Below are 27504 nucleotides of genomic sequence, written 5' to 3' on the forward strand. Positions count from 1 at the left end.
CAATACAAGATGATGTTCATTACTTTACGGCAGAGCTTCCTTGTAACAGATAAGCCACGACCACAGCGACCTATAAACCAGGATAGAGGCACAGCAATGAGTATCCGCTGTCTCGGTCAAACATGATCACTACTGGCTTAAAAAAAACAAGATGTCAAAGGGCAAAATGTCAAGGTCAATGGTCGTCAAAGCCACATGAAAAGGTTGAATGTCCTAATGAAGCAGGACAAGGTGTTGTGGAGAATGGAATAAGACCACAGAGGGAGGGAGCGATGCCTGCGAGCTTTTCAGGCAGGCAACTCGAGCTGCACTGATTTCACACCTGACATGCGTCATTTTCCACAACCCCCTGAAAAACACTTCCTCCTAATCTGGTGGTCTATTTAAGCTACAAGATTTCTGGTCTCTATCTCTGCTCTGTCATTGTCACCACTGTCCTGCACCAGAACGGCACTCATACTTTCAGCCCCACCACCACCCCAGCATCCACCTGCAGGCTCCCGCTAAGAGGTTAAGGTATCACCTCATCCCTCCTCAAATTTCTGCACGTACAATAAATCTGCGTGGAGTGACGAGGTCGGAGCCGAGACACCAAACACAGGCTCGATCAAACGTGAGCTGTCTGACTGAAATGTTGACATTAAAATGATAATCTACAAACAAGTGGGCGATATCAAGGTGGCTGTATTTACTTCTGATATAGAGTCAATTAACAAAGTTCACTATGAATGAATGCAACAAAATCAGAGGCAAAATGTTTCATGCAAAGACTTTATTTATGAACACTCTGCAGCACTGTACATTAGCACAAATTTGTCTCCATTTCTGATCATTCTTAATGATCAAATATAGACAAATATTGTGCCTTCACAAACAGTTCCCTTTTCACAATAATCTAAAAATACCTTTTTAAATATGTAGCATAACTTTTTGAAAATAAAATATACATTATATGAAATATAACAGTTGTTTATTGGATAGACTATATAGTACCAAATGCAATTATATGCAAATACACCTTCTCTCAGTGACTTCTTACGCATTTCATGCACAAAAGAAAGAAGAAAAAAAGATGCCGCGCATACAAAAGAAGCTGTACATACTTCTGTATGAAAATAGAAAATATCAAAGCAAGATGTGCACCAATAGTCTATATTATGTTACAAAGAACTTGCAGTACAAAAAGACCTACGAGAATGACCAGATAACACCATAATTACCTGGAACACAGAGGTACGGGTACTGGGCTGGTAACAGGACAAAGACACAAACCTTGCACTGATGAACTCCAGTCAGAGACACTTCCATGCAGGTCTACCACCAGATCCAACAGGTTCAACATCTAATACAGCTGGATCAGAGAGTGACAGGGTCCAACAAGCAAAACAGAAGTTGCAGTTTTAGCTTTGAATTTTGGTGTTAAACCCAGTAAATGTAAATGTCCAATGCATAGCGTAAAGTTTGGTTTGGTATGTTTTTTTTTAACTTGTATTGCTACCCTATAAGTGACGTGAGTGTAAACCAATTGCCAGTTATGCCCACAACTTATAAAGCACTGATATGTCAACATTTAACTACCGAACATGTTTGGATACTGTGATTGGTATCCGCACAGAAATGTTCTTTACAGTATCAACACTAAGCTTTATTATTATTGCCAGAAAACCGCTAAATGTTTCTGTTTTCATAAAGTAGGATGAAATACTGATGTCCAGTTTAAACTAGTATTCGTAAACCTAAACCGACAATACTGGATGTGTTCGACACAAATGCAGTTCTCCACAGAAACAGTGTGTACAAGGCACACTGCGATCAATATAGCTACATCTATCACTTCCTGCAAAAAAGCACTTCAGAAATCACACATAAACTAAGATGTGACCAAAGAAAAAAAACTCCACGGTTAAATATAGACTTCTGTTAATGCCACAAAATATAGATTTTCTTCTTCAACAGTATGAGGATTAACAAAAATAACACTTACATCAGACGTTTCTGATACATGTTGTGATTGCTGATGCTGAGACTGACGGCACCGGAGAACAGGGAGGGTGCGAACATGAATCCTCCGAGTGTAATCTCTGAGTATTTGAAGAGATTATTAGGGTGCTCACTGGTAACATAAAGCCAGTAATCTCAGCAGTGCAAATCCAACGCTTGTACCAAAAGGTAGAGCTTTAAAGCAGACGTTTAAATGCGATGAGCTCCGTGAAATGGAGACTTACTACTCAAATCATGTCACAAACATCCCACATACGACGACTATATTGCTCTTGAGTGAAACTACGGACCACAGTGTTTCTCATTGCAATCCAGGCTCTCTGAGTACATTCTCTATCACACAAGTATAAGAATAAAGAGCACAGGGTTTCATTATTAGTAATACACCCAAAGACTAAACTTCCAAAAATCTAGTCTTTTCTTAACAGATAAGAAAATATACATTTCTTCAGCAATTAAATGTCTTAAATTGATTTTTTATATTCTTAATAAAATCTTATAACTCTTTCTTATTTACATTTGGTGTAGGTTAATACTGATTGTAATGCAATACTGTTGCCTTCATGTATATTTTGTGTGTTACATTACTTTTGTTTGTGAAGCAGAAGCACTTTTACATTCATATTTCAACACCCAAGCTCAAGAAGGAGCCAAAGTGCAGACGGGAATAATGACATGCATTTTTCCAAAAGCAAAATAGAACGACTTTGAAAGGAGGAAGTCAGCTTGCTTGAGCAAATAAACTTTCCGAGAGGTGGAGAGAAAATGGAAAGACAAGAATGTCAAGGTTGAAAAGGCCTGGAGAATTGGCACCGACGGGTGCCTTTATTTGGCTATAACAATGCTCTCGCAGCACCAGGACAGTCAGTTCTGTGTGAAATAATGTGTAACAATATTGGAGAGGTCACAGCTGACTAAGCCATGAGGTGAGATGAATGCCTTTGTTGTTGGGAAAAGCTGTTAGCTTGAGAAAGACAGATTTCCACAGTGGTGAAGGCGGTGGCAGAGGTCACACTCGCTCCACTCGACTGGGGTCGTAGGAGTCTGATGAGAAAAGAGAGAAAAAAGATGAGCAACCAGAAACAAGTCGGCACTACATTATTTGTCCTTGAAAAGATGAAAACTTAAAGCACTATGTTGTAAGTTGTTGACAACTATAAAGGGCAATGTTTGATGAGAATTTGCATTGTGCATCTGCACAAGAATGGTCCCAGGAAATTAATTTAAAGATCTGATTGATGATAATTATTTAAGTGTCGTTTTTACAATCTGTTCATGCACAGGCAGGCAACCCCCCGAACACTCTCAGCACTGAATGCACATAAGACTGATATCAATTTGAGCCACACTAAGAAATAATGTTTCAAAAAGTGGTCAACAATCTAGGGCTGCTGTCTTCAGGTTGTATGCAGAGCAATGCAGAAGTAACAGCATGGAAGGCTGTGAACTTTACAAAACAAGTCTCAGAAACGATGGTGACCTGACTAGAAAAACGTAGTAAAGTATTTGGCTGGATGTGTTTTGCAAAAACTGAAAAGGGTTTGTATCATAGGTAAGACATGAGACCCATGAAGGCTGATATAGAATTGGTTATGCCGCTGAATTGTCCAAAAAAGGACAAGAGACCAAGCTTCAAATAAAGCAACTGACAAAATTCTGATATGGGTACAACCCTACAGCTTTCCCTTTAACAATATGATAATAAACAGTACAGCCTTTAATATTAATACCAATGTATTAAACTCTGATGCTGCTTCAAAGACAAACAAGCATTTAAATGTTCATTTCTTAATTCCTTTAAACGCACCTGAGACAGAGAGCATCTCCTCCTCCTCCAAATTCGAGGGGCCACAGGTCCCAGTGCTGAAGCTGAGTGGCAGCGTTATTTCTCTCTTGGGAACACTGCGAGGTTTAGGAAGCAGAGGAGGCTTCTGGAGCCTGGTACGTTGCTTTGGTTTGGGCAACTTTTTTCCCTCAGCACCTTGGGTTGCCTTAGCTTTACTGACCTCTGCTGCATTCTGTCCATCTTTCACCTGCTCCACAGGCTTTCCTTGGTCATCCTCCACAATTTTTAGCTCCACCTCTTCTTCTGGCTCTTCTGTTTTTAGTTCAACATCTACTTCTTTACTCTCTTCAATTTCAGTTTTTAGTTCAACATCAACTTCTTTACTCTCTTCAATTTCTGATTTTAATTCAACGTCAACTTCTTTACTCTTTTCAGTTTCTGTTTTTAATTCACCATCCACTTCTTCTGTTTTTAGTGCAATCTCATTATTTAGCTCTTCAGTCTCTCCTTCCTGTTTTTGCTCTTCCTCACATATTCCTTCATTGGCTTCTTCTTTAGTTATACAATCTTCCTCAGGTCTACCAGACTCACGTGTTCCATGTGCATTTTCACTTTCACTAGGGTTTTCCTCTACCTTATCTCGTTCTTCCTCCTGTTCCTTATCCTCTTCCTCATTTCGTTGCTGCACAACTTCCTCCTGTGTCTCTTTCTGAACTTCACTCTCCTCTTTGTCAGCATCCCTCTCCTCAGAATCTGAACCTTTGAGGCTGAGGCGTCTTATTCGAGACACTGAGTCAAGCTCTTTTAGACGGGCTGTTCTTTCAGGGGTTGACCTTCCCAGGGACGTACTAGATGACGCGGCAGAAGAGTTGAGCTTATCTTGCAGGGATTCGATTAGTTTGCATGTTCCGCCTCGCCCCTTCTTCTCAACAATGCACATGCTAAGTGCTAGCTTCTCATCAGGGGAAACTGGCAGGGACAGGGGAAGCTTATTGGGTGGGAACTCAGGCAGGTCCAGTACTATCAGGGACTGACTTTCAGTATCCTCATTGACTGGTACATCACTGTGGTTTCTGCTGTGCTTTTGTCTGTCTCCTTCTACGTAGTCCAGATCTGATTCGCTCTCTTTGACCTCCTCTGTCTCTGCTCCCTGGGCAATCCAGGACTCCTCACTGACTTGCTCAAACTCTTCTATCACCTGCTGTGTCTCTTCTCCTTCACTTTGTAGTCTTACTGCTCCACTGGTATCCTCATTGTCCATGTCTTCCTCTGACTGTTTGTCAGCCACACCCAGGGCCTCCACTGGAACACATATACCCAGGATTCTGGCAGCCCTCTGCTCAATGGACTCATTTTCAGGGATACCTTTTGCACATTTGACTTCATACAGGTTGCTGAGGTCCTCGGCAGGTAAAGAATTGGCTTTCTCCTGAATCAGTAAGGTCTCCAGATGCTTGTCTGCTATGGTTGACTCGTTCTTATAGGTCAGAGGCTCTGAGATGGCGTATCTCTCATCACAATCATGGTTCTCAAACACAAAAGAAACTTCTCTCATCAGTCTGCTGATATGTGGAGAACGCTCTTTCTTAGGTGATCTGCTGTTTTCACTCCTACTTCTGCAGATTCTTAAATTCACCTCACCCCTGAATGGAGAAACATTGTCTGATTTGGCCTTGCCCTCAGTTTCTACCTCACCTTGAAGCTCCTTATTTGAATTGTGCTCAGGGCTACCACTATATTTAACAAATGCTGTCCTGCTCTCCCACGAGAGATGCGCTGACTGACTTAACTCATTGTGATCCAGTGGAGAAGGGACTGAGAGAGAACGCTTTATTGGCTCCCCTGGGCCACCAGGAGTCTCTGTGTAAACAGTTAACCCCACATCCCTCAGCAAGGACTCTTGAGGAACAGGGATGTCCTGTCTATAGAGATGATTGGACTCATTTTGTGGCTTTAGTGTAGGTTGGAAGCAACTTTCTTGGAGCCCTGGATTGGGGATTTTGGACAGCTCATTTGTTGGTGGTATGTTGTTTGCCTGTGGCCTGGAGAAAGCATTCTTCATGTCCATGGAGTCTAAATCTGTGGTGGAAGCCAAGGACTTTGATCTGACTTTTATACTGTGTGGTTTTTCTGTGTGCATTGGTGGAAGACTGATTGCTTCCCTGCCTGGTTCTGGACCAACAGTGAAAAGTGCTCCAGATTTACAACGGTCTAATCTCTTATTCACCCCATCTAGATCATCAATGCAATGCCCCCCATTGGGTCTCTTGCTGATCGTGTCTTCCATCTCCTTATTAATGGTTTCCAGTTCACCGATGGCATCACAGGGTCGACGGTTCACTGGCTTTAAGAGAAACTGACCAAAAGTCACTTGCTCTGCACTGTCTGGACTTGAGTTGCTCTTCCTGGGAGATGATGTCTGCTGATCCCCCTGATCCTGGGCCTTTGATGGGGAAGAGGGTTCTTGTGGTGAGGGTTGATGTGATGGCGGTTGTGTTGGGCTGAGACGAGAGAAGGCGCTGTTGCTAGAGAGATGAAGGTTTTTCTGGCCTGCCATTGGGTATCCATAAGACGAGCTACTTTCTGTCCCCATACTACTGTCCATGGTTGTGTCTGAGATGGACCTAACAGGCTCTTGTACGCCAGGAGGACTCTGGGGTTCTGGACTTTTCACCACTGACAAAGGTGAGCCAGTCTGGGTTTCCTGATTACGGTACTGGTTTCCAGGCCAGGACCCAGAGTAGCACAACTCTTTGTCTTCCCTGGCTTGAAGTGCCCAGGCATCTATTATCTCCTTCCTTAAAGGAGCCCTTTTGTAGTTCCTCATTGAGGCTGTGCTGCTGGTGTGAAAGTGAGAGTAGTGGGGTTTGATGGGCATCTCATTCACCGACTTGCTCCTAACATTCGGACTCTCTCTGAGGCCTACAGCAAAAGTGTTTGTGTTGGTGACAGTCAGGTTTGGTATCGTCTCATTGTTGTTCTGATCTGCTGCTGAGTCTTTGTGAAGAATAGTCGGTGTGTGAACAGGGACAGACACAAGGCAGAAGATGGTCTCACTCACTCTTCTCTTGGTGTTCCTGTTGCTCTCTGGCACTGAATCCGGGACAATTTTCTTCACTTGGGTGATCGTTTCTGCAAAGACCTGATCTGAGCTTGACCCCAGGTGAGAAGAGCTCCGAGTTAATGGGGCCTGGAAAGCTGAAGAGGGAGATGGAGGAGGACGTTGGTTTTTGGGATATCTGTTGTTGCAGTTTTGGTCAGTTGCTGGGAAGTTATCTACAGTTTCTTTGTGCAAATTACTGTGCCACCTGTTATTGTCATTGTCGAAGTCGCTAGAAGACGTCTTGTTAGCATCATCGGCCAGTTTGGCAGCGATGAAAGGCCCCAATGGCGGGGGCAAAAAGGCACTGTCGTCGGATGCAGGTTCCGACACGGTGACGCTGGGAAGCTCATTGCGGATGTGGCGGATCTTGTCAGCGTCCGTCAGGGAGTTGCCACCCAGGGCTGAGGAAATATGGCGGATGCGGGGGTCATCAAACGGGATGTATTGGATCCCTCCACCGGGGTGCTCCTGGGAACTATACACAGGGTAGAGCTGCTTCTGGCCAGAAATGATCCTCTCTCTCTGGGGATCAGGCCAGGAACCAGCTGGATGTCTGGTGAACCAGTGAGATCCATCTGGAGCCACATGTATCTGCTGGTACACATCCCCTCTGTACCTAAGAATGAAAATTAAATAGATGCACTTTATCAAGCATTAAAAACAACAAGATAAAAAAGATAAAAGAGAGAGTGGCTTGCAATAGAGTAGCCCATAACTATACGGCACTGGTCGGATTCATTTTTAAATAAAACATAGAAGAAAAAGAAGAGAACTATCTTGGAGAAACTGAAGCCTCTTTTTTGTGAAACCCATACTGAAGTATCTCTCACAATCTAGCTGGGGCTTAACAAGTAAAAAAACGAGTGTGCAGTGTCAAGCTGTGCTTTGGCACACTTCTTTAAGGTGAATATAATCTGATATGAGTGTGTGAGTGTGTGTGTGTGATGAAAGTGTGACGTGGCATACAGTACGAAGGCGCTGTACCATCTCTGGTCAGCAAAATATAATCTCAATGGTCATGTAAATTAATACTGTCCTTAAATCATGTCATACATATTCCTTTAAATGTCTTCTATGTTTGGATAGTTTTTTTGCAACTCTAAAATATAATATTATAAAGAGCACTGTCCTGACCTGCTTTAAATAAAAAGTGGCACTACATAAACAACACAGACTTGACCTGACTCCTTCTGTTACCTATAATTTCTTATATGAAAGAAATTTAAAACCAAGGTTTTGCCCTGGCACTCTCTTGTGACAGCAAAACCTCTCTTACAGTGTTGATTTAGAGGCATTTAGAGGTGAAAAATGCCTTGAATAATTGAATTTAAGACAAAGAACAAAAGACTTTACCTGTAGTCAACGGTAATTTCACCATATCCCCGGCGCCCCCCTCCCATTAAAGGAGCTCTTTTATATGATGGGGGAGGGATGTATCCAGGAGGTCCAGAGTCTTGTGCAAAATAGTCCATTTGGGGGTCACCTGTTCTTGATATGGGAAGAGGCGTTCTGTCCCTGCCATGGGAAATCACAGATTCTCTCCCAGACAACACCTCACAGCTTCCCCTGATCTGCTGGTGCATCTCATAGGAGGGAGGTCTGGGGGGTCGGGTGAAGCGGGGCTTTGGTGTCATTGAGAGTTGGTTGGCGCTAGCCGGCCTGCCATTTTCCGGCCAGCGGGGTGCCCTATAAAGGTCGTGGTGTGACAGTGGGTGGCCATTGACCCGCCTGTACAGCTCCTGACCCGATGAGGCTATGTCCACGTATTGCAGGCTCTCAGGCTGCAGCATCCTGGGCAGGGACTGGGATTTGGCTTTGGTCCTTGGGTGGACTACCATGCCCTCTGGTGTCCTGGCATGAAGCCGCTGCTGCTCCTGTGCCCAGCGCTCACCCTCACTTTGTGACAGCTGGCGGGCAAAGCTTACAGCTGGACGCCACTCATCTGTCCCAAGGCTCTGGCACTTCCTCTCGGTTACCATCCTCCACTGATGGAGAGCCGCTTCTCTCTCTCTAGTACGAGCCTGGGCCTGGGCTTGAGCCTGGACCTGGGCTTGAGCCTGCGCCTGAGCCTGGGCCTGGGCTGCCCAGCGCTGCCTCTCCTGAGCTAACCTTTGACGGTCCTCTGCAGACAACTCTTGGCCTCTTGCTTGTTGAGACCCCTCCGGCCTGCTGTAACCCCCCTGCCCTCCTCCATGAGGCTCTCTGAAGTCTGCATAGTCAAGCAGCACAGTGAAGTCCTGGCCTCTCCTCCTCCAGTAGGCCACATCCTTGGACTGCGACTGAGGACCTCTGGTGCCATCACAGAACCTGTGAAGGGAGACACAAGTAACGGTGTCAAGTGTGCTTCAATGGAAGCTCCTGTTGGGTAGCTGAATGGTCTCTAATAAAGCCTCCCCCTACACATTTCCAACAGTAGAATTGGATTTTATAGCTCTTCCAACCTGACAACCTCAAAAGCGAGCCCAGTTTGCACAGCAACTGGTCAGGCGTGGAGTGGTAAGCAGGGTCTTTCTATGGCTCGCTTTTTTTGTTACGTCTTGGCCCTTTCTCTTTTTGTATTCAACACAAACTACATAGAAGGAATTCATATCCTTGCATGAAAGCCAGCGCAGAAGTGATGACGACAGGTATAGCCTATGAATATGTGCTGTACAAGGTAGCTCATTTGGAGCATGACACTACCTTAGGAGCAATTGGTTTAGAGCTGATTTTAGGGCTGGGTGATATGGAGTAAAACTAAAATCTATTCTTTGTTCATATAATATCAGATTTACAATTTTAATAGATTTTACATTGCAAGCAACGTCTGCTTTTTGATAGGGATAGGCATTTCAAGCAAAAATAGCAATCGATATTCACTGGGAACTGTTCAACCATTATTCGAAGACCCCCCAGTTTCAAATCTCACAGCGCCACACCAGCCTTACCTGGCACTAATGTTTCTTCTTCTTTTGTTAATCAATGGCGGTTAGCAAACAGCTTTCAGATGCGCTACAGCCGGTGGTGCCGCATTACAACCAGGCGCAGGTAAAAACAATGGAAACATTTTTAAGATGAGATAGTCGCATTAACTTTTCAATTTCCTATAAATGAATGACCATTCGAATATTCAAGAATCATGACCCATCCCTTCATTTTGATTGGTGTTTTGGGGGTTGCACTTGTCACAGTTGTGCTTCTGCTTTGGGTTGTCAAAGACCTTATTGACACTTTACAGTGTGCTCTGGTTTGCTCAAGTTGTACGCTGCAAAACCAAACCACTTTCAGGCGACCAAGGAACTGCTGACTTTGATTAGCGATAGCTCAGGCATTTACATGTGTCTGTCACATTATTCTAAACTATGGGAGCTCAGGAAAACAGTGGCTGTTCAGGACTGTAATTACAACAGATAAATTGGAAACCATTAGATAAAATCCATCCATCGCTCTTGCTGAGTTAAAGATGAGACAATGCAATAGATGCAAAGTTATGAGCACTGTGAAACATTGAACACCCTGAAATACAATACTAGTAGTTGTTAAATGTCAACAAAGAGGTCCTGTGTAAAGGACAGGAGGAATAACCATTAACAATCTACAACGAGGACAGATTCAAAAAGAAAATAAAGCATCTCCCACTAGATGGAGACAGATGACCATGGGAAGCATTGTGGTGTCTGGTAATTGTGATTTTCTATGGGGCATAATGAACACATTACACAATGACACTCTGGGTCTGTTAGTCCCGGATGTCCTCCAAGAGAGATGTACAATTTGGAGGTCGATTCACTGACAATCTTTCTTTAGCACCGTACTGAAGCTCCTAATCTGAGAAAATGAGCAGCATTTCACTAAACCAGTGTAAGGGAAGCTCCTGCTATATTTCTGAGAGGATGTTTGATGGCGGTCCTGATGGGATACAACAAGATGCAATGGGCCTCCGCATGCAGCCTGATCATTTCAGGCTATTTGTGGAGTGAGTGACTGAGTGACAATGCAAACAAGACGCAAGCACATGTGAACACCCCCTCAAGGCCGAGGCCACTGAGCGTCCTTGACATTTCCATCCATGATCATCAGTGACCAGAGACATTTGCTGGGGGAAGCAGGGGGATAGCCAAGCCAATCTACTAAATTTAAGGGCATCCCAAGTAAGATGAGTTGCCATCATTAGTCTAATTGGGTCTAAGTAGCACTGCCTAATGGGAGTGCCAAGATAGGCCCGTTCCTTATCTAAACTAAAGCTGCCAGGCAAAACGGATTTGGATGAGAGGAAAAAAAGAAGGATGAACAAACAACAGACTGAAATCACAAAACATATGTCTTAGCGATTCCCACATTCCCAGCAGAATGCTCTGATAACACTGGCAGAGTTGCGACATGGAAATGCGGATTACTCATCTCAAAGAATAAAAAACCAAAAGTGAAAAAAACACCAACACAACCGCTGACATTACTCAAGGTCATTTGACTATTTTCAGATGCTCCGTCACTGGCTGGTGGCAAAAAGGGATTAGGGGGAGAAAAGAAAGTAAGCCAAACAAAATGTAAGGAAAATCAATCAGACAAGCTTGCCTAATTGTGTGGACATGGGAACAGCTGTATTGACTTTGTCTCTGTTACAGCACACTAACCCCAGAACTGGTGCAAATAGGCAAACCAAACAATCCTGTTTTCAGGATAAAACAGATTGGCTGCAGCCTGGCCATATCGCTGGAAATATCAAACGCTCTAACAGTCCCTACCCGAGAGGGTTTCAATTACATAACTCCAGACCAGGCTATATATAGCCTAGCCTCCATATACATATTTAAATAAACCCTATATGAATCCTGTATTATTGATGGGGTTTACACGCATCATCGAGGTAGGTATAACACTTGTGAAACAGTGAAAGCACTTTATGCATAATGGTAATGTTTTGAGGATAGAATGGGGAAGGGGGTATACTGAAAAACCTGGCAACCAGTGAGTGCGAGACTGGGCATGCTCAAATGGGTGCACATAGGTTTGCCCAAAAGCTGTTTTGATTACAACTCCAAGGTCCCATGTGGCAGATTAAGACTCCAGCACACATTATCCCTCCTCCCCTGCCCGAGACTTGATTGGGAAGAGGAGGAGAGAGGGGAATAGAGATGAAATGAGAGGAAGTTACACACAAGGGGGAAGAGAGAAGCAAGAGAGAGATGGCGGGAGAGTGGCTGTGTTAGGCAGTTCCATTTAAATGCAATGCAAAATCCCCGTGCAATAATCCCCGTTATTTAATTTCATTAAAGCACCACAATAATTAATGATGCTGTCATTTTATCAGAAATGGATGAGAACATGATCGGGATGGGTTCAGTGAGGGTCAAAGAGGTTTAGGGATGCATAAGGTTAAACAGCACAGACACAGCACAGACCGTCTTACCCGCTGTCTGAGGTCAGCGACTCTCCCAACGAGTGTGTGTCAATTTGGCTCCGGTTCTCGCCCTCCCGCCTGGACTGGCTCCTGTCCCTGGGTTCGTTGTTGTTGTTGGGACAGCCGCCGACGCCGTATGCTTGAGGCTGCCTGGGTCCCCCACCATTCCCATAGGGCATCCCGGGCCCTCTTTCATATCCATTCACAGTCCTGGGGCCGGGCATGTTCTCCAGGATTTCATGGTGTTTGCTGTAGGACGGCGGGGAGGACGAGGGAGCCTGGCGGGACGAGGATGCGGGGGCTGGGGTAGGAGTGGAGGAGGGGGTGGTGGTATGCTTGGGCAGCTTGTATCCATGAGAGATGAGGAGGTCCTCCACGCTGTACATGGTCGCATTTGTTTATGCTGGTGTGTTTTTTCTTTTTTCTTTCTCTGCCTGTTTTTTTTTTTCTTTTTTGTATGAGAGAGAGAGGAAGGTAGGTCGTTGTCACGGCGTCTCTGCTTCTTCCCGACGTGCAGCGGCAGGATCACCGGTACAGCTGCGCAGCTGAGGCCATCACTGGGAGAAAAAAGAAAGAGAGGGACGACATGAGGAGACAGGAAGAGAGACAGAGAAAAGAAGGTGGCGGTAAAACCATTATCCCCGCGACCCGTGTCCCATTTTTGTCAAGGGTCTCAACCCATTTGGACAGTTAGGAGGACGACACAAAAAAAGACCCCCCGAACCCAAATTCTGAGCCGCCACAACAAAACCAAGATCCCCCTCCTTCCCAGCAGCCTGTCCCTCCCTCCTCTCTTCCCTTATCATCCTAGCAACAACCCTCTTTCCATCTCTCTGGGAGATCACGGGCACCAAACCCGTCCAGAACGAAGGCGGACGGGGGGTAAACAGACACCCTTAAAGAAGATTGATCATCAATTTGCGATGAGTTTCCGAAGGCTCCTGATGCTGCAGAGAAATGTCATTGTTTACAGTGTGCTCCCTGCAGACTTCCATACAGTGGCTGAAAGGTAGCTGTTAACAGCCAACCCCTGCTCATGTTTTGCATGAATGAGGCAACAGGGGGATTGTGTTGCTCTCTGCTCACCTCCGCCTCCTCTCTCTCTCTCTCTCTCTCTCTCTCTCGACATCTTTTCTTCGTCTCAAAAGTATTTTCTTGTTCTCGTCTAAAGGGATGATGACATTTTTTTTCAGCTATGTGACCTAAAAAATGTAAGGCTTAGATAAGGGTTTGCATACTCCAGATCTACATCCTTCATGAACTGATCAGTATATCACATATAGACTATTAGACTAATGATTCACTGTGCTCCATGCCCTCTTTAACGGTGAGTGAATATGTGGAGAAATGATTGGCTGAATAAAAGAAAAACATTTGGTTAAGTAAAGAAATACATTCAGTTATGTTTTAGAAATAATCCACATCGTTCCAGCAGACACAGAGCACTGCAGGAGCAACATCATGGCAGCCTGTAAACTTTCCAAACTCTGCCATAAAATGACCCCTCAGTGTTTACACACGGCGTTTACCGAGTTTCCTACCAAAATAAGTGTTTCTCTTATGCACTTCAGACATGACATGTCAAAGCCAAGCTGCTACTAACATAAGCTTAGCATGTTTCAAGGTGCTCAGGAAGGAGCCAAACCATCCGCAGAGGTCTCCTCTTCTCCAAAACAAATGCACCCGGTAATTAAAACTGGTAAAAACACTGTTTAACACAGTTTCACATTAAAAATTCAGTGTCTCTCTGACGCTCTTCTGCAGGGCTTCAGGGGCCGAGAGCCAAGCTGCCGCTTACTCTGGCTCACAAGCTGTCAAAAATTCTTCGTCTAGTAAAATTATATAGTTGTGATATAAACCAGGGTGACGTCAGCGTGGTAGTTCAGCACATAAATGTTTTGTCTGGCGCACAGCAAGTACTTGGGTCTGAAAGTCATAATCTTGAAGATTTTCATGTAAATAAACGTCCCAATCTATCACCGAATGAGGTAACACAATGGTGATTGAGCCTATGGCCCACTGATGAAAGCCTTTGCATTTGCAGTATATAGTATTATTATGGACTGGGTGTGAAGCAGTACCCGGTTAGTGACGCATTTTCCATCAGCCAGCAGTGGTTGGTCTGCCAGAGAGGGTAGGCGGAGCTAAGCGGCTGCTTTTCCGCTCTCTGCAAGTGTTGCGAGTAAACAGTAATCTACTATGGCTGAACAAACAAAGAAAAGATGGATGACTACAGATACAACTTCAAAAACAAAAAAGAAACAAACTCGACGCTCAGATGAAGCAAACAGTCTGAAAAGGAAAGCGACCGTCAGCCAGGAAAATCAAGAGTTACAACCGGTGCCAACCGTGGACGTCACACATGCAACACTGTCTGGATATCTGGGAAGTGTGCTCCTGCAATTACCGTTCATCGCCACAGGTGCCGCCAAAGAGAACAAAACTGAGAACTTCGAGATAAACATGATACTCACGTAGACTTATGTAGGAGTTTGGTGTTGCACTGAGCTTTAAAAAAAAATGATTCAACTGAGAACATTCTGCGTCGGGTACAGCCCCTAAAAATCTGTGGTGCCCCACAAATGTAAGTTTTGGTTGTTTCCTCAGTCCTCTATGGGAGTCAATTGAATATAATTGGTGCTGTGACTGTTTTTGGGACAAAACCAGCAAACAAGCTGCCAAACAAAGTTCCTTTTATTATTTTATGCAACGACAATAAAGTGCCTGCTATCCCATCCAATGAATAAGAAAAACTATTTTTGCACATGCAAGAGTTATAACTTATATACACACGTCAGTATTATCGTATTCTGTCACATCAATATTGAACAGTTTATCTGACAGTTTTATTGCAGATTTTTCTTCAGAACATGCAGGCCTACAGTGGGCAGCGCAGGAATGATTAACCAGAGGACACTGCAATAACACTAAGTGAACCCTAATAATATGGAACATTGTTAATGTAAAGCAGAAGCAATGTTCTGCTCTCTGCCTAAAAAACGACTACACAGAATCAAGGGACTGATGAGGAATTGAATTGATGATACCCAGGGTGCATCTCCTCGTGATGTAATGCCCTTGATGAAATCATGCTTGCTGCCTTGTCAACAGGACAGATGCTGCCGCAGCCCACTCATTCAATACTCTCCGCTGGAACAGACTGCCAACAACCTGGCTGTCCTTAATAAGAAATGGCATTCAGGAACAGCAGTGTGAGACTCGTTGCCAGAATCAAATGCTGTTCAGACAGTTTAAAAGCCAATCACACTATGATTGTTTAATGGCAGAGCCAAATTGCTTGTTTTCTGTTTCAGAAAAACAGACGGCTGACACAGCCTCGACGGAATGTATTCAGCAGCAAACAGATTAGCATTTGTTTTGCTTCTTAGCATTTGTTTAGCCATGATAGTCCCATAGAGATGGAAAAAATCCATCTATGAAAGGATAGTGACTCAGAGGGCAGCATCATACCCCTCTTTCTCTCCTCCTGCTCCCTCCCTCCTTCCTTGTACCTGAACCCTAGGATAGCCTACTAGGTGATTATGAGGATCCAAGACCGTGAAACGGCGCTCTCTTTGTACGTCTGGCTCTCTAATACGATTATCTTTTTCATTTAAAACCTTAAACCTGTTAGTTTTGGGGGATTGACTCTTGGCGCTTACCCAGTTAATACTTTTGTTGAGTTTAACTCTTTCCATTTGTATTAATAATCTTCTCAAGGAGAGGCTGGTTCTGAGTGTGGTCGGGACGCAAAGAAAGGCTTTGGATTGCTTCATTTGCTTACAGATGAGCATGCAGACCTGAGACATATACAATTTTTCATTGACTGTTATTACACGAACTGTAGTTGAACTGGTGCTGGGCAGCAGGCCAGTGAGACAGTTTCTCTGAAATGCTGTAAATGTCAGCAAAATGGAATCTAAGATGCTCGGATTTGTGGCCATTTGTCACTAGAGATTACAGACCCAAGCTGCCGAACGTGCTGAACACGACGATTTCTCAAAAATGTAAACCTGTTCCTCCTACACTAAAAGAGCACATCCAGTTTGGGATTACTCATATTAAAGTAATAATCTCGAAGATTTTCATTTAAATAAATGTCTGTTAAGTCACTATCTATCACCGACTGAGGTAACACAATGGTGATTGAGCCAATGGCCCACTGATGAAAGCCTTGGCAGTATTACAGACTGGGTGTCTGGTGTGACAGTGTGACGGTGTGACGGAAAAAATCACGAGCGTCGCCCAGTTAGTGATGTGTTTTCCATCAGCCAGCAGTGGTTGGTCTGCCAGAGAGGGTAGGCGGAGCTAAGCGGCTGCTTTTCCGCTCTCTGCAAGTGTTGCGAGTAAACAGTAATCTACTATGGCTGAACAAACAAAGAAAAGATGGATGACTACAGATACAACTTCAACAAGAAGTGAAAATCCAAAGAAGAAGAAACAAACTCGACGCTCAGATGAAGGCAAACAGCCTTGTGTGTTCTCATATGTCCTCGTGCACACTGTCTTGGTTACGGAGCATCTTTGAACGTCACTTTATACTATGACACGTTAATAATTAACTCTCACTGAAACAAGCTAATACAACAACCGTGTGGCGTGTGGTAATGATGGCGGAGAATTCAAATCCCAGCCCGACCGGAGAGATAGAGATTCTCACGCCCAGCATAACAGACAGGTATAGGTATGTTTATGTTTAATTAATATAGGCCACCAGTCGCAGCACAGCACGCTCTGAGCGCTGAACCGTTCTACCTAACCTATCGTTTATTTTGCACCATGTAGGAAGCCTATGTTGTTCTTTTAAAAGGCACGTTTATGTTTAAATAAATATCATTTTGAACGCAAGTTTGTCTCTGGTTATATTGGTGTGCCTTTTTGTTAACATATTGTGCAAAAATAGATATTCTAATAGTTCGAACCTATGTGTTTTTTAGAAGCAATTTTGACAGCACTGTTTCTAATATTGTTTCTAACACATTTTCTATCTGGATTACGCACGTTTTTGCCCTCATATGACTAAACAAAGGCACTTAAAGGCTGCTTTATAAAACATAAAACATTATTAAAGAATGATTATAAACATTATAATTAACATTGTAATAAATCATATTTAAATTCTGGTGCGGCCCAGTGTGTGCTCAGCTGTGATGCTCTGCTACATGTGCAGCAGACTGACAGGACAGCAAACTATGGAGTCTGAGCGTGCTTTGATGCACAAACTACATTATTACCAAGCATCGTTTCCTTTCATATTTGCTCTGTAAAAAACAATATTGGCTCAAATCAGAAAAATATACAGTTAAAGATATATCGGTGATGGGCCTATATTGGCTCAATAATAGCAGTAAATTGATATATCTGTCAGGTTGTTTATGGAGCATACACATTTTTATTGACTGTTATTTCCTGAACTGTAACTGAACTTGTGCTGGGCAGAGAGCCAGTGACTGCGTTCAATAATGCTGTAAGTGTCAGCACATGTAAAGATCTAGGATGGTGATAGTGTTCATTTGTCACAGCAGATTTTGAACCCAAACTCATGAACAAGATTCTTTCTCATAAATCTAAACTTCTTTCTTCTGTATTTCACTGACAGCAGGTCTCCCTGCAGCGCTGTATCAGACTTATGATCAGAGTCAGAAGGGTATCACTCCCCTTTCCTTCCTGCAGATGAAGCCTATCCCTCCAAACAGGCAAATGCTTAATTAAATGAGCCTTAGGTCAGAGGATAAGTGCATTAATATGATAATTCACTTTTGTTATGATATATGCACATTAACCTGTCTTAACTGCAAACCCATATGCTGTCTAATCTCACTAAACCCTTAATCTGAGGCAATTGCTCCTGGTGTCATCGCTAAATGAGGATTATCTCCATCATCAGCAAAAGTGAGGATTTCCTCCTGTAAAGTGACCGGCCTCATTCAGTCCCCCACCCCCACCATGCCCCCCTCCCTTTTCCTATGACAAGCTCTGTTTAAATACCGCTAATGCTGTTATGCAATAGAATTACCCATTTTATATCAAATAAAACCTCGGATTCAGGCCCCGGTTTCCAACAATGGTCGGCTTTCATCTGCCTAAACACAAACAACATTGTGTTTCACTACAATGCCTCCTTGTGTGAAAAAGAGTGGCGTTACAGGCCCTTGAATTTGGGAGCCGGAGAATAAAAGTGACGATCACTCACAGAGAGAAAATAATGATATAGTTTATGGATAACGTGCTGCAATGTAAGCTAAAAATAAGCAGAACCACATGAGGGCTGCCATTTCTCTGCAGACGACACTCACACCAGCCTCCACGTTTTCTCTAATCGTCCGCTACTGTAACATCATTTACATTTACTACCCAGTGACACACGCAAGTCGCCACTTCTGAGGTCATGTGAACTCCAAGCCAAGGCATGTTTATTAAAAACAGAAACAAGCGGTTTTTTTTAGCTGTGCGAGAGAGGGCCTGTGCCCTTCTTACTGGTGGCTACACCCGAGGCAGGCTGCAGGGGCATGACGGCTTGCAGGTTGACAGTTTGGTGTCAGCTCCTTATTCATGGCCCAACTGAGATGAGGGCATGGTGGAGAGGTGGGGAGGAAGGGAAGCAGAGGGACAGCACGGGTGGCAGACAATGCAGGACAGAGACCTAGATGAGGCCTCAGGGAGGACAAAACTGCAGAGTGAGAGGGTGTTTGTAAATAGTCCAGATTGCATGCACAGGTTTACAGACTATCTAAAGAGTGAGTTCATGAAAGTCTGTTAAAAATAGCTACGGTAGAAAATGCAAAACAGAAACATTTGTGCACTGTGGTCAAAGCAAATTGAGCAACAGTGAGAAGACACAGAGATGTGTTAAAATAGCACATCGCTCTGAAAAGTAAAGAACTACAGACAAAAACAAATCTGGATTTAACAGGCTTCAGCATAAATACACCACAACAAAAGAAATCCAGAGCCTGGAACCAAAAAGACGATTAGCCTGCTTCCCAAAATATTCCACAAGAGCCGCACCTCTCCACCACATTGTTCCCAGTCTCCTTGGATCTATAACAACTGACCCGAGTGGGTGTGTACTTGGCTAGTCTCTGGCCTGCATCTGTTCGGACTGTGCACGCACAGGGGTTTCTCGGGGATGACAGCCCATCACATTCAGCAAGCAACAACCGTGCGTGGATTGTTTATCTATGTGACATTACTACGTCCAGCGGAGGGGCCGTCTCTCTTCCTGAGGAAATGCGTCGTCATGTAGACGGAGAAGGGCCGATGGTGTCGCAAATGTTTCCAATCAGGCTCTCTGCGGGCTCCTGTTTGTCCTGGGGAAACGAGTCGGAGGCCTGTTTTTAGGCTGAGATCAGAGGAATAAACAGCAAAAACAACCTCAGGCTATATTTTACCAACACTGACCTCTGGAAAGCACAATGTTCTCCAATGCAGGTAGACTGTAACTCAGCAGCATAAAGTGTGGGCCTGTTATCTGGGGAGCTATCTGCCCTCTGGACGCTCGCCATCCATCAGAAATCTCCCACTGGGCTCAGGAGCCATGAAACTACAGTTTAGGGCAATTATGACTAAACGACGCCTCCTAAACATAGACGACTCAAATCATCAGTCAAGAAGACACTGAGTGTACAGTTGCTGACAGTCTGAAATGTTTTGATTTTAATATGCTGTGTCACCGTACAAACTTTATTTATAATGTACACAGATTAATGCAGGAGCCTGTTTAGCCTTCAGTGTTTTCATCCAGAGCAGAATCAGCTGTTTTTCAGCAGAAGCAGGACCACCAGAGGGGGCTGCAAGCTGACCTGCCACTAGCTTGTTTGCAGGTTCAGAATTCTTGTGTTAATCTTCATGAGTTTTATCAGGAGCCAAATTATCTGCAGAGGTCTCCACCTCTCCAAAACAAATATGCCCAGTGTGTAAAACTGTTAAACACATTGAATATGGGGCATAAAAAGACCCTAAAAGTGATGCCAAACCCTCTCTATTGCTTAGGTCATGAAGCCCGCCTCCTCCATGTTAACAGATGGGACATGAGTCAAACCATAAAATCAAAATATACGTCAAATAAATTTTTCTCAAACATGGTTTCTGTCATTATAGTTAGTTCTTATCATGCTGATTTATGTCCAAGTGTTCATTTTTCTGACAAGTTTATTTATAATTAGTTATTTGATGATGTAAAAAGGGGGTGTGACCTCATGATTGACAGCTCTGTTGACGAATACGGCTCCTGCAGCCGATCTGTTCCGGATTAGCAGAGTAGAGGAGACGTAGCTAAAGTTTCCATATCTGTGAATGTTAGCTTCAGACCAACACAGTCATTTAATTAAGTGTGTGTTTTGGTTAGCAGAAGTGGCTACAGCGGTGCCACCCGCCGATCTCTACTGCGCAGCTCTGGCTCCAAATGACGTCACCATCACAAGATGGCAGCGCCTATCACAGGGGCGATTTTGGCTTCATTTTCGTACAATGAGAGCAGATGGAGACGCGTTGTCCATACAGTCATTGGTTTAGCTCAGTTGGTAGAGCAGGCACCCCATATACAGAGGCTACAGCCCTCGACGCACTGAATGCAGGCTCGACTCCCGGTGCATGTCATCCCCCACTTTCTACTCCCCACATTTCCTGTCACTCTTCAGCTGTCACATAAATAATAATAAAAATAAAAAAAGACTAAATTTAGCAGTTTCACTTTAAATCATTGTCTCTCGGACGCTCTTTTGCGAGGCTTGGGGGGCTGCAAGCCAAGCTGCAGCTAGTGCCCAGTCACTAATGTCTAGCCAGCAGCCGGCTCTCATGCAGGTAAAACATGAGGCTCATGTAGGCTGATCTCTGGGTTTGTTTTGGAGCTGAACTGGAAAAAAACATGGAACAAATAGTCAAAGGTTTGTATCTCAAAGCCAAACAGATTCCACTGACAAAAGTCTGATTTGGTACAGCCCTAATACTGCCACAGCTAAATATTATGGTTTAAAATCCAGTTTGTAAACTATCAAGTGAACATCCATGTGCTTTCTCCAGCATCCACGCCCTCCTGGTAGAGAGAGTACAGGCAGGGCCAGTGCATTGTGAGTCAATTAGCTCATGTGGAAAGGTTTAACCATAAAAACACCCACTTACAATATTTTGTGGAGTATATCCCATGGCAACAGTTGTTTTGCCTTTGTGAATGGCAGCTCACAGACAATAGCATGTGGGCCGCTAAGATATTCCCGCTGCATTGCCTCAGTCCAAAACTTATTACAGTCAGACTCCATTGGCAGCGAAATCAAAGGCAGGATGGGGTGCGGGTGGAGGGTGGTGGGGCTGGGGGGGTGTTTTTATTCCACCATATTCCAACACATCACAGCCTGAAACAGAACGGTCTGGTTCTGATTCATTTCAGGCTCTCAGAAAGTAGTCCAGCCAAACGTTTGTCTTACGCAGAATCAGTGTTTCCTCCAAAGGTTCAATAACAACTGGCTTACGCACAAGATCAGTGTGGCTGATAGCTCATTAATGTGGAAGGCGAAGCTGTGCAGCAACCAATAAGACACTGATGACGTGAGGCTAATTACATCAATGGATTCATTTTCCATTGTATGGCAGGCTTAGCTCAGTTCAGCTCTAATGTAGCGATTTGACGTCATGAGATTTCCTTCATCTGAAAGCTTCAAACGCTGAAATGTGGAGGAAGATTCGGGGCATTTGCTCTGAAACAAACACAGCTCATGCCAACATTTGACGATTATCATTTCATAAGAGAGCGAAAAAATCACATAAAGGAGAGGTTATTAGGCACGCTAATCCACCAAGGCTCTGTTCTGAAACACAGTAGGCTTCACCTGCACTGAACTATTTCCAGCCCATGCTGTGTTTCTGAGCATGCCAAACTGGCTTCATGGTAATTAGTGTCTGTCAAGGTCTGGGGCTTGCTAGAGATGACAGTGGCATGGTTTATCAGCCAGAAACACAGTGATCAAAGGGTTAGCACGCTCTGGCTTGCTGCTAATCAGATGGACTCTGCATGCCTCTTGCACAGTGTTATAAAAGGAAAGGTACAATCTGACATGAACATATTATACCAGACAAGATGCAAGAGACTGTGCCTCATTAAGACAGCTTCAGCACATTAAAAGCATGACTATTATATATATATACCTATATATTAGAGCGCGACCAATATGGGATTTTTTAGGCCGATACAGGTACCAGAAACTGCCTGACTACCGATATAGTGGCCGATAAAGTCATGAAATGAATAAGAAAAACACCATTCAGAAGAGTTCCCAGCTGGTGCATATGCCAGGTGCCCAGCTCAATACAAGCGGTGAAGGCAGCTTACCACCGCCACATGGATGATACAAACAAAGACAAGTCGAGATAGATGATGAGACAGAGATTTGATTAGGCAGGCAGGCTTACATAAAATAGGCTTACATGTAATAAAATCAGATTGTGAACAAAACTGTCCCTGATGGCAATTGTTTGTCAACTAGGAAAGCTACCACGGCTTTTGCCCCGAAGGCCGGCATTGTTGTTTGTTTTGTCAGCTGACAATCAAGTGTTTGCTGCGGCTGGCTGACAGATGACACTCCATTTTACAGATTTTAACAGCCCTCACTTTTACGTGTTAAACGTTCCAGCGCCACACTGAAATGGAGCAGACCCAGTGTAAATTTGGTGCGGACTGCGGGGTCAGCTAGCATGATGGCTGAGGAAGGGGAGAAGAGCGAGGGGAAATGTGGTTGACGAAGACATTGTGGAGAAAATACAGCACACACAGGTACTAAAAACATAACAAAAGTTAAAGGTATATATATGCCACTTAAATATCTTAATTCATATCGGCATCACAATATTAAACAATGTTATCGTCGATTGGACTCGTGTCATGTAGGCTTATTGTGAAGCATTTAACATGCAGATCGTCGTCTGCTCGGCTGTGATGCTCTGTTGCATGTGCAGCAGAAAGTGCTTGGAGTATTGTTTAGACAGGCCCTTATCGGCCAGATATCGGCCAACTGTTACATTGCAAACACTCATATAGCAATATATTACACAACTGAAAGGAAGCAGAAGACTGGTAATGAACAAACAGGTTGGATGAAACTGCGTTGTTATGCTGCATGATCTGATGAACTGACATGAACGGTCAGGGTTATCTCAAGGGCTAAACCACAGCACTGGCATAAATCTGACACATAGAAATAACAAAGCAGGCAGCTCAACCATCTGCCAAACACATGAACATCCAGCGGCTACATCATAACAGCATGTAAGCTAAACGCGTATTCTATTTCTGCCCTCAGATTCTCTGTCCTGCTTTCTCGCTCTGAGAGGCACACTGGCAGATGTCGGTAGCCTTTACACATTTCTGGCTGGCTTCATCCACCAGCCTGCTTCCTCCTGCCTGCGTCACCTCGGCTCTGACATCACATATGACATCAGGCAGGACCTCCGAGGGGATCCCTGTAGCCGGGCAAACATCAGATGACTTTCAAAGGCTACGGCTACAGCTACCCGATAGCAAAAAAACTAATTTTCTTGATGCACTTGGCCTAGAAATTAAACCGAAGAGAGACGGAGAGCGGACAGACGGGGGAGAGAGAGGGGAAGACAATCTGTCGAACCTGTTAAAACAACCAGATCACACACATTACTGGAAAGGGAAAGTCTTGCCCCGGGATAACCAGACTGCCTGCAACATCAGGAAGTTATCCAAGCCCACACTTATCGCTGGACCACTCCTGTAAGTTGAACTGGTATGACTCATTTCACAGCCGTGGAGGGCCCCTTCCAGTTTCGCTGACCAACCCTTTCCTCCGCTGCTGGAAGGAATTAATGAGCTGCTTCCCTTCCTTCTTAATACGCTCGCCATCCCAGCACACCCCCACCCCCCCTCAGGGCATCTAGCAGGGTCTTGTGTTCACACACCATCCCGGTCTCAAGGATGTGTGAAAGACCTACCACAAAAAACACTCCCACGCACACACAGTTAAGATCTTTCTTACCCTTTCCTGTGAAACACACATACGCTGATGCTCTTGATGCTATATTTTGCAGTATTTGGTCTTTTTTACTCATCAGCTGTTGTCATCTACAAACGCAGCCTGCACACAGTCTAGAAAATGCGTCTTTACTGACATTTACTGACAGCTTGTGATGCAAGCTCACTGAGCTGTGAAAGGTCTTTGCAGGAAAGAGCGGATCCCTTCTGGGCAACAGTACTTCCATAAATACTGGGAATGTAATTCACAAGATCCATCATGATCGGATATGATACACGATGTTTGCTGATTACACGAAGACTGTCACGATATGATTGTGATTAAATTCAATTCAGAGGCCTGCGGTCAAGAGGAGACGTATTATGTGGCCATTTAGAAAAAACTCAGTTACATCAACTTACAAAAATTAAAACTACAATATAACTAAGTAATTTCACAACTGAGCTCTCACAGACATTTATATGAAAAGAATCTAAGCTTTTAGATTAAAAGGATAAAAAGAACTCCCTTCCTTCACTACAAAGTGCCACATATCTCATGTTAAAGTGCAAAACTTAACGCTAGCATGAGGGTCAAAGCTGTGTTTGTTTTTAGCTGCCAGGCGAGGTTTGTAGTGTTTTCTGAGTGCTTTTTAACTCTTAACAGCCTTTTCTGCATGTGGCATGTGGTTTGTACGTTGATGCTGGCCAACACTTCAAAAATATATTTACAATGCTAAATCCATCCCGAGAGGGGGGTGAGTTTAAGAGCTAGTGACGCGAAGCAGTGGTTGGTCTGCCAGAGAGGGTAGGCGGAGCTGAGCGGCTGCTTTTCCGCTCTCTGCAAGTGTTGTGAGTAAACAGTAATCTACTATGGCTGAACAAACTAAGAAAAGATGGATGACTACAGATACAACTTCAAAAATAAGTGAAGATCCAAAGAAAAGAAACAAATTCAACGGTCAGATGAAGCAAACAGTCTAAAAAGGAAAGCGACCGTCGGTGAGGAAAAGAGTTACAACCGGAGCCAACCGTGGACGTCACACATGCAGCACTGTCTGGAAATCTGGGAAGTGTGCTTCCGCAATTATTGTTTATCACTAAAAGTGCCGCCAAAGAGAACAACACTGAGATCTTTAACTAGCATTTCTTGACTTTCTCCAGAGCAACTAGGATTGACAGAGTGACACGAACATGCCACAGGAATTTCAAAATAAAGCGCTATCTTTAGGATGATGATATGGATCTTCACTTTGTACCAATGTTATGGAATCGTTGCTCATTGAAACCATGTTAAATCCCTAAAAATACCCTATAATATCCTATAAACAACACCGGCTAACATAAAATGGACTACAGCCAGACTTATATATGGGTCGGCTGATGTGGGCCTGTCACATATTAAGCTGTATCAGCATATATTCCAGCTCAAAAATGTTCCATATCAGCCACTGTATCGGTAACATTTCCACTCAAAAATCAGACCACAGACCAGCCCAAAGAAGAGTGAGGATATCAAATCTGCAGGGATGACATGAGAAAACTCCACCAACATCAGCACTTGAGATCGTGGCACTCCATCTACTCGCAGCAGCTAAATGGTAACATAATGTTGAACTTGAACAGCTCAGGTGCAATCTTGGCTTTGTCAATGTGGCCTCTAGTGGCCCCTAAGTGACAGTAACAATTTATGTGCCAGACCTTCTAAAATAAAAGCCATTAAGCAACACTGTGACATAATTAGAGGTGCTAGTAAAGAGCAGAGCAGCAGCAGTGCTTCATCCGTCCAGACTTGTAGCCTATTAAATATTACTATGCTGTAAAAACCTTTTAAGTTCAGTGTTCATTATTAAAACGTAAATCTGAGGCGCATAACCCTATTTACCAATTTCAGCACACTGAGAGCAGGAGCTGCTGCTTTGACAGAGTAGTCATGCAAGCTTGTGAGGCAGTGCGTGCAGGGGGAGGCTGCATGGGGGAAGGAGAAGAGAGGTCAAGCAGCAGCCATCATCATGCAAACAGCAGGTGTGACAAAGTGACAACATGCAAACATCAAAGCAAGCTCAACTTGGCATTATACCATTTGCCAACGGCTGTTTGCAGCTCATTTCCATAGCCATTTGGTGTTCCTGAGCACACGAGCAGAACCGAGAGCTACACAGATCTGGACCCGAGTGCGGTCACCATGTCGTTATGAAATGATTGACAGGCTTGGCATGAAGCTAGCCCCCGCTGGTTCCTTGCGATGCAGGTTGCTGCCGTAGCATTCTAGCCTGGCCCCGACGCGCGCAGACCACAGATGCGGATGCCAAAGTCCCCTGCAACATCTGTCTTTTTAGGTTCGTTACAGTACGGAGTGGATTAATACTTATTTTAACAAGATTGAAGACTTTACAGGGATAAGTAGAGGTCCTTAGTTAAATTCGGCGGAGGGATGACCTACTACATAGACAGTATTTCAATGATAGCTCTGTTTTATAACTCCATATGTGTTATAGATATCTCCTGCTATAGTACATTGTAGATGGAGGAAATTTAAGGCAAAACAATTCCACAAGTTAAATTGGTTTTATAAGTAAATGCTGTTTGAAGGTACAAAGAGTGCCAACCGAATACAAGCCATGCCCAAAGTATTCCGCTTGAGTCCTTATTAATGCTCTTCTGATATAAAGATCGACCCCTAAGCCTAAACATATTAAACTGCGTAATTTGCACAGAGTTTGGCCTCTGTTCCACAGCACAGACAGCGGAGCTAACGCTAGCCTGGCTAGCTCCATCAGCAATCTTTTAACCTTCAGCTGAGAGGAGCGCGTCCGCAAACAGTGGCAGGCTCCCCCGCTCACGCTTCAAGTTAAAAAATAAAGACCTCCGTCCTCCCGGCACCCCTTCACCTTCTAAGTCCGCGTCCTCGAAGTGCCACAGTCCTGTCCTCAATCCTCTAATCCCGGCGGAGGAGGCAGGGACAGCCGGGCAAGAGGCAGCTGGCTCGGCTTGGCTGCAAGTTGAGGGAGCGCTGGAAATGTTGAACGCAGAGCAGATGCGACTCTCAACCTCTGTCTGCTCCTCATAGAAACAGCTGCTCGCCTCCTCCGCCAAACGCTTGTGTCGTTGAATTTAAAAAAAGGGACTAAACTCCGAGTAATGCAGGCGTTAAAGAGATGTGTCGCCGAACCTGAAGCCAATCTTACCTGTGAAATGCGTCGTTGCGTTGCCGCCTAGTCCCCAGCGCTCATCCCCGCCGCTGCTCTGGACGGACTGAGCTGGAA

At 44.3% G+C, this 27504-nt stretch overlaps 1 protein-coding gene across 2 annotated transcripts; it reads right to left on the reverse strand.

The window, feature by feature from the left end:
• Positions 1-786: 786 nt before the first annotated feature.
• Positions 787-27504, reverse strand: jcada (junctional cadherin 5 associated a). Of its 2 annotated transcripts, none has more exons than XM_069667422.1 (5): positions 27427-27504; positions 12280-12827; positions 8244-9197; positions 3809-7506; positions 787-3045 (listed from the first exon to the last, which is right to left on the reverse strand). In XM_069667422.1, the coding sequence occupies exons 2-5, from the start codon at positions 12654-12656 to the stop codon at positions 3011-3013; spliced, it is 5064 nt and encodes a 1687-aa protein (XP_069523523.1). In that variant the 5' UTR covers positions 12657-12827; positions 27427-27504; the 3' UTR covers positions 787-3010. The 2 variants fall into 2 exon arrangements, with proteins under 2 accessions (XP_069523523.1, XP_069523524.1); XM_069667423.1 differs by lacking the exon at positions 27427-27504 and adding an exon at positions 27130-27240.

This window comes from Semicossyphus pulcher, unplaced genomic scaffold (assembly GCF_022749685.1).
Source record: "Semicossyphus pulcher isolate SPU_LCO1_2020_fin unplaced genomic scaffold, fSemPul1.0.p SCAF_18, whole genome shotgun sequence".
Classification (NCBI taxonomy): domain Eukaryota; kingdom Metazoa; phylum Chordata; class Actinopteri; order Labriformes; family Labridae; genus Semicossyphus; species Semicossyphus pulcher.

Bases quoted from the DNA above. Each gene is read 5' to 3' on its own strand.
- jcada (XM_069667422.1), bottom strand. From the start codon at position 12,656: ATGTACAGCGTGGAGGACCTCCTCATCTCTCATGGATACAAGCTGCCC. The intron at 9,198-12,279 runs GTAAGACGGTCT...CTCCCTTCACAG, and splicing joins TCGCTGACCTCAGACAGCGG to GTTCTGTGATGGCACCAGAG. The intron at 7,507-8,243 runs GTAAAGTCTTTT...TTTCATTCTTAG, and splicing joins GAAATTACCGTTGACTACAG to GTACAGAGGGGATGTGTACC.